Raw genomic sequence first — 16,674 nt, 5'->3', positions numbered from 1 at the left:
CTTTAAAACCCAGCAGTTTACACCCTTCATAGCACCCATAGAACGGGCAAGTCTCAAAAGCACCAAAGCAGCAAGCACTGGCCTGAATTGGAGGGGACAATTCTGGAGCCAAGGCAGATGCATTGCCCGAGGAATCGGCAGCCAAGCGGCGGAGAGCAGCCCAGTCAGAAACGTGGTTGTCTTATTTTATATCTCCTCTGAATACCCTAACTGGGCGGTAAAACTTTAATTAACGCTAAGCCTGCAGATAGCTAACCAGTTTAATTTACCGGGCCATAAAGGAGGAGGTAGAGCACGTATTTCAGGGCTGGTTTATGGTATATAAATGACTTGTCATGGACGTTACTGGGGGATTCGAGGCTCCTATTACAGTAACGGCGGGGTGTGAATTTTGTGCAAATATATCTCTGTAGATATATATTTCGGGCGAGATGTTCACCCCGACTGATTTGCTGCGTTGGCCTCCCTTGCTCTATTTCTAAAAGGCAACATAAAAAAAATCCCCCCCCCTCTAAACTCAGATCCATCGGGGAGCAGTAATCACCCCCCATTGACTGGCACCCAGCCCCTGCCCGGCACCAACCAACTCACTGGGGAGGTTTATCATGCAAATCAGGGCAGATTTGGTGCACAGCCTCAGCAATGCTAATCAACAAACCCTTGGGGCAACATCTGAGCATGAATGAGCTTGTAAAGATGCTTGAGGTCCTTCCAAGAGCAGTTCAGGCCAACACGTGACTGCTACAGAGCCCTTTGTCTCTTATGCACGCTGCCTCAGTTTCCCTTACTCTGATAGCAGAGGAAAACCCTTTTCTTTTTCAAACGTGAAATTAGCTCCCGAAGGGACTCATTGATGCCACCCCAGCACTCATGTCTGGCCCATGGGTGGCATCTCTGGATCTGCGCTGAGCAGGAGGCGAGGGCAGACGCCCCGGCCCCTGCCACAGGGACGTGCCCCAGGGTGGAGGGATCGCACGTGGGACCTTGTGGAGGACACAGTGGGGTAACCCCTCCGCTGCCATTTTAGCCATGCCAAAGCCACTGGGGGGGTCCCCGGGGCCCAGCGTGGAGACGGAACCTCTCTCTCTTGTGTCGCGCAGAGATCGATGCCCCCAAGAACCTGCGGGTGGGCTCACGGACGCCCGCCAGCCTCGAGCTCGCCTGGGACAACAGTGAGGCCGAGGCGCACAGCTACAGGGTGGTCTACAGCACCCTGGCCGGGGAGCACTACCATGAAGTCCTGGTGCCGCGCGACACCGGCCCCACCACCAGGGCCACCCTCGCAGGTAGGCGAGCACCCACGCACCCTTCCTCCCCCTCCTCGTCCACCTGCTTGCAAGCAGATGGGGCAATGGAGAGCCCAAATCTTGATTGCCCTCATGCTGGCACATGTTTGAGGCAGTTTTGGAGTTTACTAGTTACCAGAGAGGAGGTTTTCCGTGGGATGAAGCTCATTTTCCTTCCTGTGGGTCGGGATTTGGGCACTGCTTATCCAGGAGCTGAGCGATGTGCCTCCGAAAGATGCGTCTCCAAGCGATGCACCTCCACCAAGGGTCTGTCCAGCTCCCAGGCAGAGCTGGCAAGGAGTAAAGTGAGAAATTGAGAGAGGAAAGCTTTTTAGGCTGATCTAGAAGAACATATTATTTAGAAGAAAATATCCTTTTGCCCTTCTTTTTTTCCTTGCTGGGAAAGAGTCACAGGCGCTGATGCCCCGTAGGCAGTGATGGGGAACCAGGCTGCCTGAGTTCGTTGCCTTTTCCCAAAATGGGCCACAAAGCAGACCCAAACCCAGGGATGCTATTTTTGAGCAAGTCCCTCAAGCAGTACATTGTCCAGGCCAGCGCAAGGGGTTCAACCACACAGACACCACCAACCTCCCGCTGCCAGAAAAGTCCCAAACACCCTTTTCAGCAACACCACAAAGCACCACCTGAGATCTGGTTTCCTTAGTTTCCACTACAAAGGCTCGTCCACCAGATTTCCATTCTCCAGTGGCATTTTTTTTGAGCAAATAGAAGACTGACTTACACACATACAAAAAAAAAAAAAATCATTCGTTCAGCTTGAAGCTCTTCAGTATAGCAGGACACCAGGTTCTTCCACATTGACTCTCTGCCCTCCTGGGACCTCCCCAGCCCAAAGAGGGCTCAGGCGTCTCTGCTGTATGGATCTATAGGAATAATTTCAGTGGGAAAGACAAATGTGAAGTAACAGGTGCAGCGGGCACGGAGTCACAAGAAAGGCTGGAGGGCAGCCTTTAGAGCAACTAGAGCAGTTAGCTTGAAAAACGTGGTATGCGGGAAAAAGAAACATTAGGGGTGGTTTCTGCTGCGTTCGTGATGAGGACGCGCGTGGAGGAGCAGGATGAGATGAAGTGGGACAGCAAAGGATTGGGGGACCTAGTGCTGGTCCCCTGCTAGCTTCCCTCTGGGCATTTACTGCCTTTCCAGGTGAGGAAGAGCATTAAAAATGGGCCAAATCCTCCTCCCTGGGGCAGAGGTACAACACTAGCCCCGTGACCCAAACTGCAATGACACCCATGGCAGAGCCCAAGCTTGTCTCGGAGGATGAGGAAACGTGAAGTCTCTCTTTTCTCTCAATAAGAAGAAAAAAGAGCTGCCAGACTCAGGCAGGGCCACAAGAAACCCCCTTGGAGCAAGCTCCAGAGATGCAGAGGCTTGAGTCGACAGCCGTGAGCGATTTTTACATAGTGCCTCCATCATCACCTAAGTGCATTGCTTCTAGCTCCCAGGGTATGATGGAATAAACAAACACAGTTTTTAAAAAAATCTAATTATAGCAAAAAATAACCCAAAAAAACATTCTGCTGGCCAAAAAAAAAGCCAGGATTGCCATAGTATGGATGGCACATCAGCCTCTCCCATAGCTTTGTTATGCACATGGCAGCCCTGTCCTCCAAGGTCTCGTCATACGCGGTGCAAAGCCTGTTGAGGTGGGTTTCCAGCCACCCAGGACCTGGTGGGACCCACGATGTGAAAACAACTGGTGATTCCTTTGGCTGCCTGCAGGAAAAGCAGTGAGGAATGGCACTGAGTAGAGCTCATCAAAGATTTACACTTAAAAGTAGAGCAAGCCTTGCCCTGCCTCATGTGTCTCTCTTCAAAATCAGCGTTTGCACAGAAATAGCCATAATTTCGCTCTACCCAGAAGAGTTGAGAGAGAAAAGGCATCATTTTACATGCTCCTGCTCATTTCTTCCTTCTCCTCCTCCTTTGTCCCAGACTCTTCTCCTCCTTTCTAGGAGGGCAGGGGCGAAGGGGTTCCATCTCCTCCCTGGCACCACGACTGCATCGTAGTAAGGAGAGGAGCAGGGGATGGAGGTTTCCATCCCTCCTGGCCTCCTGGGGAAGGTTTTGGTGGCTTCAGGGGATGCTGGCTCTGGGCAAGGCAGGGTGAGGCTGGGCTGGAGGGTTTGTGGCTTTCTCTAACCCCATCTAAAGATCCAGAAGGGCAGGGAGGAGGGGAATAAAGCCACCAGCAGCCATGCAAAAGTGACAGGCAGAGGCAGGAGATGTCCCATGGAGATACAACAGCAATGAGCAAGAGGTGCACGGGAAAGGAGCCGGTTGAGCTCAATTCTCGTGTCCCTTGAGAGAGGCGCTGTAGGATACGTCCACCCCAAGGGGCAGCGCCTCATTCAGCTCCCGGAAAGATTGCGCCTTTCTTAATTAATGTGCATTTCATTTACTCTGCATAATTTATTTCTCTTTGAGATATCAGCCCTGTGACAATATTTGACGTTGAATCACTTTGGAAACAAATATAGCTACTTTATCGTTCCCATCTCAGCTCCAACACACACAATTTCTGTCTCGATGCCAGCAATTACAGCAGACCTCAGCAACGACTTTTAAAAATTGCTTCTTTCTGAGCCGGAATAACCCAAATTCCCTGACCAAAGGCATCCACGGGGCTTTTTAAAAAGGCTCAGCTCTTCTCCAACACGCAGAGGAGCTGCTGACCTGTGGGAGGGCTGCTCACCCCAGGGGTGCTCAGGAGGGTCCCCCCTGTCCCTGGCCATGGAGGGGGGGTTGCGCTCCGAGGCCACCCAGCCAGGAGCTGCTCTCACACCCCTTCGTGTCCTTTGCATCCAGATCTGGTGCCAGGGACAGAGTACGGCATTGGGATTTCGGCTGTGATGGACAGCCAGCAGAGCGTGCCAGCGACCATGAATGCCAGGACCGGTGAGTTTGGCCTCGTTGTGTGCTCTGAGCACAGCCAGCTCCTGTGGCTCAGATGTCCCCAGGGGACGGCTCGTGCACAGGGACATACGTCTGCACTAAACCTCTCCCACAGAACTTGATAGCCCCCGGGACCTGCTGGTGACGGCCTCCACAGAGACGTCCATCTCGCTGACCTGGACCAAAGCCACAGGGCCCATCGACCACTACCGTGTCACCTTCACCCCTGCCTCGGGGATGGCCTCCGAAGTGACGGTGCCCCGGGACGAGTCACAGCTCACCCTCTCAGAGCTGGAGCCCGGGACAGAGTACACCATCTCCATCATTGCTGAGAGAGGACGCCAGCAGAGCCTGGAGGCTACTGTAGATGCCTTCACAGGTAAAGAAAGACAATTGGGATGGGGCCAAAGACACAGACCACCGCCCCACACTGGCACCTCCACCAGCCCGCTGCGTCCCCAGCACTGAAACTCTCGGGGCGGTGATGGGGATGAGAGCTGGGGGTAATCCATCCACGTGGGAGGAGGTCTGTGGACCTCCAAAGGAGGACAGCCCTACCAGCGTGGGGATGCCATTCTCCTGGCCAGCAGCACTGAGCACACTACTTGGCTGGAGGTTCCCATAAAGACGAGGCAGGGCTGGGGGAACAGCCAGCCCATGCTGTCCTCTGTGGTCACGGTCGTCTGTGCATCCATAAGAAGGAAAAAACAAGCCTTGAGGGACCTCAGGCAGTTCTGGGTGAAAAGCCTGCAGTTGAGAAGCCCAGACAGCACATCATCTGTAGTGGGCCAGCCCCATCACCCACCATACAGGCACGGAGGCCAGGATCTGCAGACAGTCAAGGTTGCATCTCCCCTCTCCATCTTGCAGGGGTCCGGCCCATCACTCAGCTCCACTTCTCCCAGCTGACATCCTCCAGCGTGAACGTCACGTGGAGTGATCCATCCCCACCAGCAGACCGCCTCGTCCTCACCTACAGCCCCCAGGACGAGGAGGAGGCCCAGCAGCTCACGCTCGATGGCACCCGCAGGCACGCCAGCCTGACGGGCTTGCGGCCATCCACCAAGTACCTGGTGTCGCTGGTGGCCATGCATGGCACCGTCAGCTCCGAGCCTGTCATGGGCACCATCACGACAGGTACCATAGGACCCCCCCGCTGTGCACGGGACCCCGCCGGGAGGGCGGATGGGGGGACGGGGAGTAGACTTGCCTCCCACAGCTTTGCTTTCTGCTCCGTCTCACCAGGGATCGATGCACCGAAGGACCTCAGGGTGGGGAACATCACCCAGGAGTCCATGACTATCTACTGGAGCCCTCCCATTGCTGCCTTCGACCACTATAAAATATTCTACCGCGCCGCTGAAGGTAATGGGTCAGACCACTCTTGCTCGTGCCCTGAGCTCACAGCTGCCAACCCTCCCTCCCTCTGCGGGCAGGAGCAAGCCACCAGGTCATACTCACCCCAGGCAGCGCCCCAGTGTCCCAGGAAAAGCCACTGATAGCTGGGATAGACCAAGAGTCTACGGGGATGGAGGACAGGGTGTCTGGGGTGAGGACGGGCAGGGACGACTGCAGCCAAGAGCCACTTCGGCACAGAGGGGCACAGGGAGCTACCCCCTGTGGCGTACCCAATCCGGAAATCCCACCTCCTCTGGCTCATCTCCCCTTAGCCCCAGTTTCACCCACAGTGCTGAAAAGGTCGAGTCAGCAGAGTGATGGGCGTGCAGGTGTCCACATGTGGCACAAAACCCAGTTACCCCCAGTACCTGCCATGAAGAGGGCTTGTGGCATCACCCTCCCCTCCTGAGCACCTCCTGTACCCCAGGGACAGGGCCAGCTGTGATGCCAAAGCTCTTGGCTCTGTCCCCGCAGGGAGGACAGACAGCACCGCCATCACCGGCGATGCCACCGAGTACCCCCTCCGCCAGCTGCAGCCTGCCACCAAGTACGAGATCGGGGTGAAGAGTGTGCGGGGCCGGGAGGAGAGCGAGGTGGCCTCCATCACCGTGCACACAGGTGGGAAGGAGCTCCTGGTGGGCAAGCAGCCGTCAAACGGTGCCAGCCCCTGCTCGCGGTAGCCATCAGGCAGCTGAGGGAAAGCTGAACCTTATGCCAGCCTGATGCAAGCTTGAGATGATGCTCGAGATGATGAGGGAGGCTCATGAGGGCCCAGTGTGGACTTTTGAAGTATGCCTACGCAAAGCTTTTTCCATATCTGCATGGTTAGTCATGGACGGGAATGATAAATCTGTGTATCGAGCACAGGGAAGCCAAAGATATGATGTTGGGCAACCATGACAACCTTTCCTAAAGGGAGTACAGACTTCCAGAAATAATCCCTGGGGAAGCCCTGACACAAACAGCATCTGCTGCAAGAATAAAACCCTCTGCTATCCCCAGATTCCTCAGAACCTAAAAAAAATCCCTAACATCCCAGGCTGTGCATCAGAAAAACAGTGGAAGAACAGCCCAGGTAGCAGAGTGGCACAAGCTATGACATCTCCGCTCTCCAGCAAGGCAGCAATAACTCCTCTGCAGGACCACGAGCGAAGGGCCACAGAAAGCCCTTCCAGTTCATAGCCCAGTCTCTTTATGCCTCTGACTCTCTGAATCCATCCCCCATGCAGCCATGGATGCTCCCTTGGGGGTCACAGCCACCAACATCACCCCCACCGAGGTGCTGCTGCAGTGGAACCCACCGCTGTCAGAGGTGGAGAGCTACGTCCTCATCCTCACCCGCCATGCAGGTACGCTGAGACCCTGCACCCCTCTGCCATGAGCTTTGCTGGGGCTCCATTTCAGCTCGCCTCCACTTCTCCCCCATCCCAAAGTCTGGGGCTCGGCGGGTGTCCTCCACGGAGGGAGTACCTTGCTTCAGGGGGGCAGCAGCTGGTGGGTGGCAGGGCTGTACCCCATCCCCAAATGCCAGCTCCTCCAGTACAGGTCCCATGGCAGTTCCACTCACCAAGCCTCAGAGCATGGCAGTTCAAACAGGAGGGGACTGGAATCCTCCCACTTTTCTAACTGGCCCACGAGCAGCAGCCCAGGGGCAAGCAAGTGCTCATCCCACAGAAACTCAATGTGTGGCAAACTCCATGAAACCCGCTACTGAAGGGAAAGAAAGCATCAGGCAAATACAGGGACTGTGGGAAAACTAAGACCATCCTTCAGACCAAACACCACCACTACAGGTCAGCTGCCACACAACAGCTCATGGTGTTTCGGCCGTATAAGTGCTTTTGATCATGAGGTCGTATCCATAGCCACATTTTGGAGAACCACTTTGAACATCTACCTGAAGTCATTTCTTTTGGCTTACAGTTGCAGGAGAAACAATTCTTGTGGATGGAGTCAACCAGGAGTACCAGCTGACCAACCTCCTGCCCAGTACCACCTACACAGTCTCTATGTATGCCACCAATGGGCCCCTCACCAGCCAGACCATCAGCACCAACTTCACAACTCGTACGTACAATCACCTCTCCCACTCCCTGTTACGCGCCCTTAGCACGTAACCCCAGGAAAAGCAGCCAGCAAGGCTAAGCCCAGGCTCTTGCCACATACTTGTGGGTGTCAATGCAGCCATGTGCCAAAAGGACACCCAAATACCAGCGTTGGGCACAACACAAAAGCAGAATTTTAATCACAACAAGCATAAACCATCATTTTCGCTCTTTCACATCCATTCGCCTCTTTCTTTGATTTCCCCTCAAGCTGGTTTCCTGAGAAGACCCTTGACCAGGTCTTCTTCTTGCCCAAGGCCATAGTTCAGAAGAGCAAACCCATTTTGCTTCCAAGAAGCTTGACAGACCCAATAGCACAAGAATTTCAGAGCCGTTACCCTTCAGAAAGCATGCAGGTAGAGGAGGACTTCCAGAGGGTTTGCAGGCTGGAGATGGGCGATGAGGTCTGGAAACTGAGCAAGGATGAACTTTGGGGCTGTAGCTCACAGTTGCGAGGTTGAATCCCAGTGCACTGAGTTGGGAAGTGGGGCTGGGGTGGTTGTGAGTGAGGACTTGCACTTCCCCAAGTCCCTATCCACTCCTGCAGTTTTGGATCCTCCAACAAACCTGACTGCCAGCGAAGTCACTCGACGGAGCGCCCTGCTCTCCTGGGTGCCTCCCGTGGGAGAGATCGAGAACTACGTCATGACCTACAGATCCACCGATGGCAGCCGGAAGGTAAGTCCTCAACAAAGAAAGAGGCTCATTAAAGTCAGGGAATAACACGACCGTGAAAAAATGAGCAGGAGAAACCCAACAAAGGTAAAGAACGATGCTCAGTAGATCAGGGAGAGACCAGAAGGGCAGAAGCTACTTACTGCATAAGCAACACTTTAGATAAATAATTAGAAAAAGCAGGAGAAGATTGCCCAGGGCAAAAATCTTTACGCAAACCTGTGGGTCTGGGCACAGAGGGCATGCCTGGAAATTTTGGAAGAACAGGGGAAATTCACAACTCGTGACACACAAGCAAGCCGAGGCAAGAGAAAATTATCCCGCGAACAGAGGTGCTAAAAATGCCATTTGCCCTTCTTGTGAAAAAGGAAAGACAGGTACAGACAGCTAATTAATCCCACAATACAATATGTTCGATTATTTAATGAGTGTGGCCGTATCTGCCTGTCTGGGAGAGCTGCTACAAAAGCTATCAGAGATATGTCACCACAAATAGTCTCGTTTCCTTTGCCGGCGTGACTGGCTCGCAGCGGCCAAAGGAGAATAGCTTCGCAGTAGGAGCTCGATACAATGGTATGTGGCAGTGGCTGACGGCCAGAAAAATTAATGTGACAGGAATCGATGGAGTCAAAACCGGCCGGTAACCAGGTTTGGCCAGCTCTGCTCCTTGCGATGCTTGGGCAATCCGTCATGGCTCGTATTGAGGGCACGTAGATCCCAATAGAGTTGGCAAACCGAACGCGCAGACTGGAAACGTTTAAATCTCCTGTGCCCAAACCAGCGAGCTGCCTCCCACCCAAACCATCCCAAAAGGCTGAACATATTCATTGACCCCACGTTGACTTAGTCCAGGGAGGTAAGCAGCCACACGACGCTCCTCGGCCAGGCACCAAGGGCTGCGGTAGTTTGTGGCTTCCCTTCCCTCCTCGCTCGCTCTTTAGGCTCCCTATCGCTTTTCTCATCTGTTGCTCTTGGTGTCTACCTCCTTCTGGGACCCACGTACAGGAGCTGATTGTGGATGCTGAGGACACGTGGATCCGCCTGGAGGGGCTTTCTGAGACCACAGAGTACACCGTGCGCCTGCAAGCTGCCCAAAATGCGATGCGGAGTGGCTTCATCTCCACCACCTTCACCACAGGTGAGGACTCACACCATGTCCACTGGGGCAGGTGGGGCTTAGCCCACACACTGTGCTGGTAGACACGGACTGCCTTTATGGGCTTTCCCTCCTCGGGCAGCATTTCACCACGATCCACTGAGAGGTACATTGATTGCCATGACTCACAGTGCTGCTCTGCTACAAAAAGTTAATGTCTGAAGGACCTACAATACAAACACAAGGCCCAGTCCAGCGTTAAGGGATTGGAGCTTCAGATGGGGAACCATCTACCAGGCCCTTTGCCTGACCTTGCTCTTCCTCAAATGCATAAAGAGAGGGGAAAAAACCCACAAGAGTCAACAACACACATCAATAGGTGTGATCCTCCAACTCTTGGAGTGAGTGAGGAGAGGCTCAGATGGTCTTTCCATGCTGTAGACATGGTTCAAACTCTCACAAATATAATAGAATCATAGGTTTGGGTTGGAAGGGACCTTTAAAGGTCATCTAGTCCAACCCCCCTGCAATGAGCAGGAACATCTTCAACTAGATCAGGTTGCTCAGAGCCCCATCCAGCCTGACCTTGAATGTTTCCAGGGAAGGGGCATCCCTGGAAATATCAAGCAGGTACATCTCCACCACCATCAGTGGAGCCACAGAGAGCAGAGCCAGCATGTCCACAGGACTGTGGTCCCACTGATTTATCTAATTGCATCATTCCTTCCTCCTCTAATTCTAGAGAAACCACAATCCTCTAAGGCAACAGGAATGGTTTCCTTTCCAAATTAGATGGTGGGCATCCACAGCCACTGCAACCCTTGCAGATGGAGTGCTCATGCTTGCAAAATCAAGCTTGCATCAAAGTGTCACCACTGCCCCCACCCTTTGCAACCATTCACATCAGAAACCGTGCAAAGCGTATTGTCCCTTACCCTCTTCGAAAAGCCTCGCTAGGCCAGGGCACTTCACAGACAAGAGTGCATTTTGTTCAGGGCTGAATCCAATTACATTTCTCCTGGGCTTCAAAAGCACTAAGAAGCCCGAAGATGACGTCCACCGAAATTCCTCCCATCTGTGCTGCTAGTTCCAACAGGAGAGTTTTCTCTGAACCTGCTGTGGATACACTTCCCTATCCCAGTTACATGCAAAGGTCCCTTCACCTGCTTTTAGGAGACAGAAGAAACTATTTATGTCAACCAGAAAAGAAAAGGCTCTTCTCTAATGCATCTACAGATCAGGCTTTCCTGTTATTCTCGGCCTCTTACACGAACACATAAAGCCAGAGCGATTCAGGCAGGTGATGGAAAAATGGGTGTAATCTTTGATGCTCTTTGGGAGTCAAACAGCTGGGATAAAGCAGCAGAAACCCACTCACGCCAGGCAAGGAGAGCACCGTTTCCATTAAACACAAACATCAGACCTCGGCAGCGTTAGAGACACCATCACCAGCTGATGCAGCATCCGAAAATCGGTTGGATTTGCTTTCAAGATGAAGGCAAGCATCAGCAAGGAACCGGTTTCTCCCCACTTACCCCAGATATCGACGAGACAGAAGCACTCAGGAGCAAACGTGGAGGTAATGCAACCCATGGGCAGCATCCCTCAGCGAAGAATCAGGCTCTGGGATTCAACTCACTCTGGCAGAGTATCGGGGCACTTTGCAAAGAACAAGGACTTGTCTTTAAGGAGACTAAAAAAAAAAAAAAAAAGAAAAGAAAATAACAAAACAGGCTTAATTTAAATTGTTTTGCTTCCTTCTGCTCACAGTACACATCCCGAGGTTCTTCCATTCCCTCTGACATATTAATATCTCGGCCGCTTTGTTTCATGTTTGCATAAGGTTCTTGGGGAATTGTATACAGATGGGACAAAAGGAAGAAACAGATACAGTATTTATAATTTATAGTGGTTTGAAATGTCTTTCAAGGTCTCCTTGGCTCTTAAAGATATGAATATAAATTAAGAAACAAGTAATCTCCACAGAGCTCAGGGGAGCCTGAAGTGGTTGTCTTTGAAGCAGTTTTCATTGTTGGGTACTATAAAATGCAAACACTCTCTCACCAGACCTTGCGCTACAGACCGCAGAGACGAGAATAAATAAGGGATCTTCAACATTTGGACAAAGTGATGACCTCCGAGTCTTCAGGTTGGAGGGTGGGGGGAATAGATCCAAATAGGCAATAGCTGGCAAGGGTCTGTACCCTGGTCCTATGGGGTATCACACAGCTGTGACGGATGCACACAGCACCTCCTTCACGTCCTCTCAGCGTGTAACTGAGACACCCTCGAAAGCCACATCCACCTTGTCTGCCTTCATCTACCACATCATCTGGATGTGCCACCAGCGAAGAAAAAGATGTCATTCCTTTTATATGAACTGAGAAAACAAAACATGAACCCAGAGTTTCGATCCCAATACTGCTGAGATCTCATGGTTAAGACTCTGTTAAACTCTGTTCCCCAAATGAGATGTTTCTGCATTAGAGGACAGCTGAAGCATGACCACACAGCCCATGCTGCCCATCTCTAGCATCTCACACGGCCTAATTCCTGCTCAGTTTGCAAGTGACAATCCACCAACAGTTTGCAAGTCCACCGGCATTTCCAAGGGCATGGATGAGGAAAATCATCCTAGAATTAGTAAAGCCAGAAAACTTGTTTGGAGTTGGCAATCCTGAGAGGAGAACAGGCTTCAGTATTTTCACAGCTATCTAAACACGCCAGTGACAGCTTACACCCCAGAGTTTCAGATGCAGTGCAGACAGATGGTCCAAGAAGTGACATCCCTCATCATTCATAGTGATGTTACCACGCACCTTTCCAATACAGGACACAGGGGAGATTAATTAATAAATGCACACCTTTCTTTCCATTAAATCCCCTGATGTTGTAGGCAGATGTAAAGTCCCACTGCCTTGCAGAATAACCTGGGATGCGGAAGCCAAGTTAGACCTTTCCTAGATCATAACCAGTGGGGCCCGAGGCACATGGAAAAGGTGTCCCTCTGCTTAAATTTTCCTTTTTTTTTTTTTTAAACTTTGCAGGTGGCCGTGTCTTTGCTAACCCCCAGGACTGTGCCCAGCACCTGATGAACGGAGACACGCTGAGCGGCGTCTACACCATCTCCATCAACGGGGACCTCAGCCAGCGGGTGCAGGTGTACTGCGACATGACCACCGACGGAGGCGGCTGGATTGTGAGTAGCCGTGCGGTCGTCCTACGCGTTGTCCCCATCAAGAAATAACCAAGCCTCATCCTACCAGCAAATCCGAGCGCCACACCGCGCGGAAACGACAGCAGGCTTAATACCGCACGCTTCATTTCCCACGCCGTAGGGAACAGCCCATGCTCCAGTAATAATAGTTTACACTTGGAGAAGTGCCCTTTGATTTATTTGACATGTTTGCAGTACTTCTGGAAAGCAAAAACCTAAGAGTGAAGATGATTTATTGTTCCCGAAATGAAATTAATGGCCAATAGCTTTCATGGAGAATGATTCACACTGCCTGCAGTAGGAGGGTGTCAGGCATCACCTGGATTGAGTCTGCACAGGAGCGTTTTAGAGGAAAATGCCTGTTTGGCTTTTGAATTGCACAAACACTGCTTGTCTTGACGGAGGTGGACTGACAACTTAAGTAAATAATGCTCTGGTGCTTTGATTTTATTCGTGTCAAACGCTTACTTACACGCATTACACAAAACCTCACTAGATGCATAGTTCAAACAAAAAAAATTGGGCTTGCTGAAATGCTGATTTATAGCACAGATGTTATTTTAGCCAAGAAATTTTCCTCCATCTCATAGAGTCATGGAATGGTTTGGGTTGGAAGGGACCTTCAAGACCATCTAGTTCCAACTCCCCTGCCGTGGGCAGGGACACCTTCCACTACACCAGGTTGCTCAAAGCCCTGTCTAACTTGGCCCTGAACTCTTCCAGGGATGGGAGCGATCATCTCACTCTGCCTCAGATAACCTCTTGGATATCTCAGGAAAAGCCAGTCGTAAGCTCAATCACATGCTAGAAAACCTGAGCCACCACGCACTGGGTGGAGCGGCAAGCTTGAAGGCTGATTACTTCCTATTATAACATTGGTTTGCCTTGGACATCATCTAACATCTCTTCAGCTTCTCCATCTGCACAGGAATTAATTGCATGGCTGCCATTAACACTAACTGGATGGGCACCATAATTTTCTCTCCTGAAAGGCACTATGGAAAGACAAACTATTGTCTTTATTTCGTGTGCCCCAAAGCCCAGAGAGGCCATCCCTCTTCTCCTTCACACTGATTTCCCCCTGGTCTTCCCCCACCACAGGTCTTCCAGAGGCGGCAGAATGGGCTGACTGATTTCTTCCGGAAATGGGCAGATTACCGGGTTGGCTTCGGAAACTTGGAGGATGAGTTTTGGCTGGGTAAGACCTTCACCGGTTGTCTTTTGTCAACACGCCAAAAATCTGAGCTCCCTGTGCATTGTGCTGCTTGCCTGTGCCTACTGTTGGCTCCTCGCCTTTCATCTCACTCCTCTACACTCTTCCTTGGACAGCTTTCCTTCTATTGTTTGTTCCTTGCCCTGCACATTAGAAAGTCACTCATGGGCACACCACATAAAAGTACATTGTGAAGGCCAGCAGCTCCCTAATTCGCTCCTCCTAGAAGAGAAGGGGGTACGCTGGAGTTTTCATGAACCAAAACCCGTCATCCTCCTTTGGATGACTACAGGTTTGATTGGTGGCATTGACATGGACCTTACCTTCACCACCAAGCCAGCTGCCCAAAGAAAGTAGGACAGGGGTGAGTGGGAGACCCAGCACAGCTCTGAAATGGAGTGTGCTCCCCCAAACCCTGAACATGAGCCAAGACCAGCCCTGCAGCGTAAACATGCTCTAGCTTGTACAGGAGCTTAACAGCAACTTGAGAAGCACGAGGGATCTACAGCTGAATTCCCCCAGCTTCAAGCAGCATGGAGAAAGCTGAACCTGGGCCTTGAACCCACCTCTTGTAGCCACAGAGAGGTGAACTTTGAGTGGAGACAGAGAGCTCAGGCGCCACCAGTGCCAAGAGAAACAAAGACTTAACCAGAAGTTCTGCTGCTCTCCGATCCCTCTCCTCGCTCTCATTTCCCACAGCTGTTTTATTTGCTTAGAGCTTTTTTTTGTTTGCTCACGGAGCGGATCCAGGCACCAGGTCTCACCGAGTGTCTCGCTGCTTGTCTCGCCAGGCTTGGACAACATCCACAAGATCACAGCCCAAGGGCGCTACGAGTTGCGAATAGACATGAGGGACGGCCAGGAAGCGGCGTACGCCTACTACGACAAGTTCTCCATCGGCGACTCCCGGAGCCTGTACAAGCTGCGAATCGGGGACTACAACGGCACTTCAGGTACAACGCCGGTGCTAGTGAGTGGTAGGGAAATCCTGGGAATGGTGAGGTTGAAACTGTGAAGGAAACCCCAATATCAAAGCTTATTTTTCCGGAGCAGCAAGATGCAAACCCAGAGCCCTTCCTGCAGTCTATCATGTAAACCAGGCTGATAAATCCCACTAAGGACACAGGGAATTTTCCATTGGGGATTAGATATTTAATATTAGAGACATCGCTGTTCAAATAACCACGTCAGTCGTCAGAGGTGTCACCTCACTTGGCAATAACCAGAGGGTGTATTTATCACTCTCCCACAGCAATGGAAAAATCTGCAATCCTCTGCATCGTTTCCTCGTGCAGAGGCCAAACGCCGGCCGGTTTCACAAGGACAACGCCACACCTGCTTGCTCGGTTGATGCAGCAGCGCTGGGCTTTGCCCACCAGAAACCAGTGGGCAATGGGTGATGGAGGGAGGGCATGGGGGCCTCTTCGCCACGAAGATGGAGAGGGGTAGAGCTGCAGCCCCTTTAGCTGGGATAGACATGCCCAGTGCAAGCCTCCATGATCTAGACAAAACTTCACCACCATGTGCTTAGCAAGGAACCCCACACCATACCTAAGACGCAGGAATTTTCCTATACAATATCTGCTAGTTGCCACTGGAAGAGAAGTGACAGGGGTCTTGGTTCTGTGCAACACAGCACTTGCTCTGACCTTAAGTCCCAGGGCACGAGGCACCCAACCTATGGCCAAAAATGCCAGTTACAGCCCTGCAGGCACGACTCCCTCCCCTTCCCCATGCAAGCTCTTCTTCTAGCCATCCGACCAAGAAGCTTCTGCTCGACCTTGAGCAAAGGCGGCCAAGGCTCACCAAATGGTTCTTTGCCAAGAGGTTTTCTAGCAAGATTCTCAGTGGCTGGACTACACACAGCTAGCACAGGTCCACTTCGTATTTTCTTAGGGACCACCAAGGAGCATATTAAGAACGTCTCCTGTTAGTACATCACTCAGTTGTAATAATGACCATATGTCACTCCAGCTCTTCTTTCACCCTAAAGCAGCTCTCTTGCTGCTTAGTAAGGAGGGGGGGGATGAGGTTGGTGGTTCTGGTGGAATAAGACATCACACGCATTCCAAAAGGTTCTTCCCCTTATCCAAAGGGAGAAAAGAAGGCCAAGCATCTCGGCTCAAGAGGCGAATGCTTGGCCTCCCTTTGGCTAACAGGACAGAAGGAGGCTGAAAGCACCCTGAAGTTATGTAGCAGAGCTAGGCTTCAGGAAATCAGGGATGCCCAAATCTAGGATTTAATTCATTTCTGAAACACTGAAATTCAGATCCAAAACCATATGGCATTTTATCTGCCAAACGCAAGCAGCCTCTAGGATTTGCTACGGTCTGTACTGATCCTAAACCGACAGCAGAGGACCTCAGATGAACCAATCATGAGCAATTCCAGTTAACGCTCTTCCCAGACCTTCAGCTGCTTGAGCTGTTGATCGACAGGCTACCACATATACCAGATTATCCTAATTTCCTTGTGAAAAGACCAGATGACTCGGGCTCCATCACCTCTAATGGCACCTCTTTCTGCAGGGGACTCCCTCACCTATCACCAGGGCCGCCCCTTCTCCACCAAGGACAGGGACAACGACGTCGCTGTGACCAACTGCGCCATGTCCTACAAAGGTGCCTGGTGGTACAAGAACTGCCACCGCACCAACCTCAACGGCAAGTACGGAGAGTCCCGGCACAGTCAGGTAAGGGCAGAGCCGGGCTGAAAGCCTCTGGCATTTCTTCCAGCAGCACGACCAAGCATGACAGCAAGGCCAAGCT

At 51.8% G+C, this 16,674-nt stretch overlaps 1 protein-coding gene across 1 annotated transcript in view; it reads left to right on the top strand.

Moving 5' to 3' along the window:
* The window catches only part of TNR (tenascin R), a 30,425-nt gene that overhangs the window by 13,037 nt on the left and 714 nt on the right, over positions 1–16,674 (top strand). The window contains exons 7-20 of the mRNA XM_086617074.1: positions 1,101–1,286; positions 4,116–4,205; positions 4,318–4,581; positions 5,073–5,339; positions 5,448–5,567; positions 6,075–6,218; positions 6,830–6,949; positions 7,524–7,667; positions 8,253–8,383; positions 9,386–9,518; positions 12,524–12,675; positions 13,795–13,891; positions 14,698–14,859; positions 16,435–16,598. Coding sequence (XP_086473200.1) covers positions 1,101–1,286; positions 4,116–4,205; positions 4,318–4,581; positions 5,073–5,339; positions 5,448–5,567; positions 6,075–6,218; positions 6,830–6,949; positions 7,524–7,667; positions 8,253–8,383; positions 9,386–9,518; positions 12,524–12,675; positions 13,795–13,891; positions 14,698–14,859; positions 16,435–16,598 — 2,174 coding nt within the window. The remainder of the gene's footprint in view (positions 1–1,100; positions 1,287–4,115; positions 4,206–4,317; positions 4,582–5,072; positions 5,340–5,447; positions 5,568–6,074; positions 6,219–6,829; positions 6,950–7,523; positions 7,668–8,252; positions 8,384–9,385; positions 9,519–12,523; positions 12,676–13,794; positions 13,892–14,697; positions 14,860–16,434; positions 16,599–16,674) is intronic.

This window comes from Tauraco erythrolophus, chromosome 10 (genome assembly GCF_009769465.1).
Source record: "Tauraco erythrolophus isolate bTauEry1 chromosome 10, bTauEry1.pri, whole genome shotgun sequence".
Taxonomy (NCBI): domain Eukaryota; kingdom Metazoa; phylum Chordata; class Aves; order Musophagiformes; family Musophagidae; genus Tauraco; species Tauraco erythrolophus.
The sequence above is the reverse complement of the archived record's forward strand: the minus strand, read 5'-3'. Positions and strand labels throughout refer to the sequence as shown.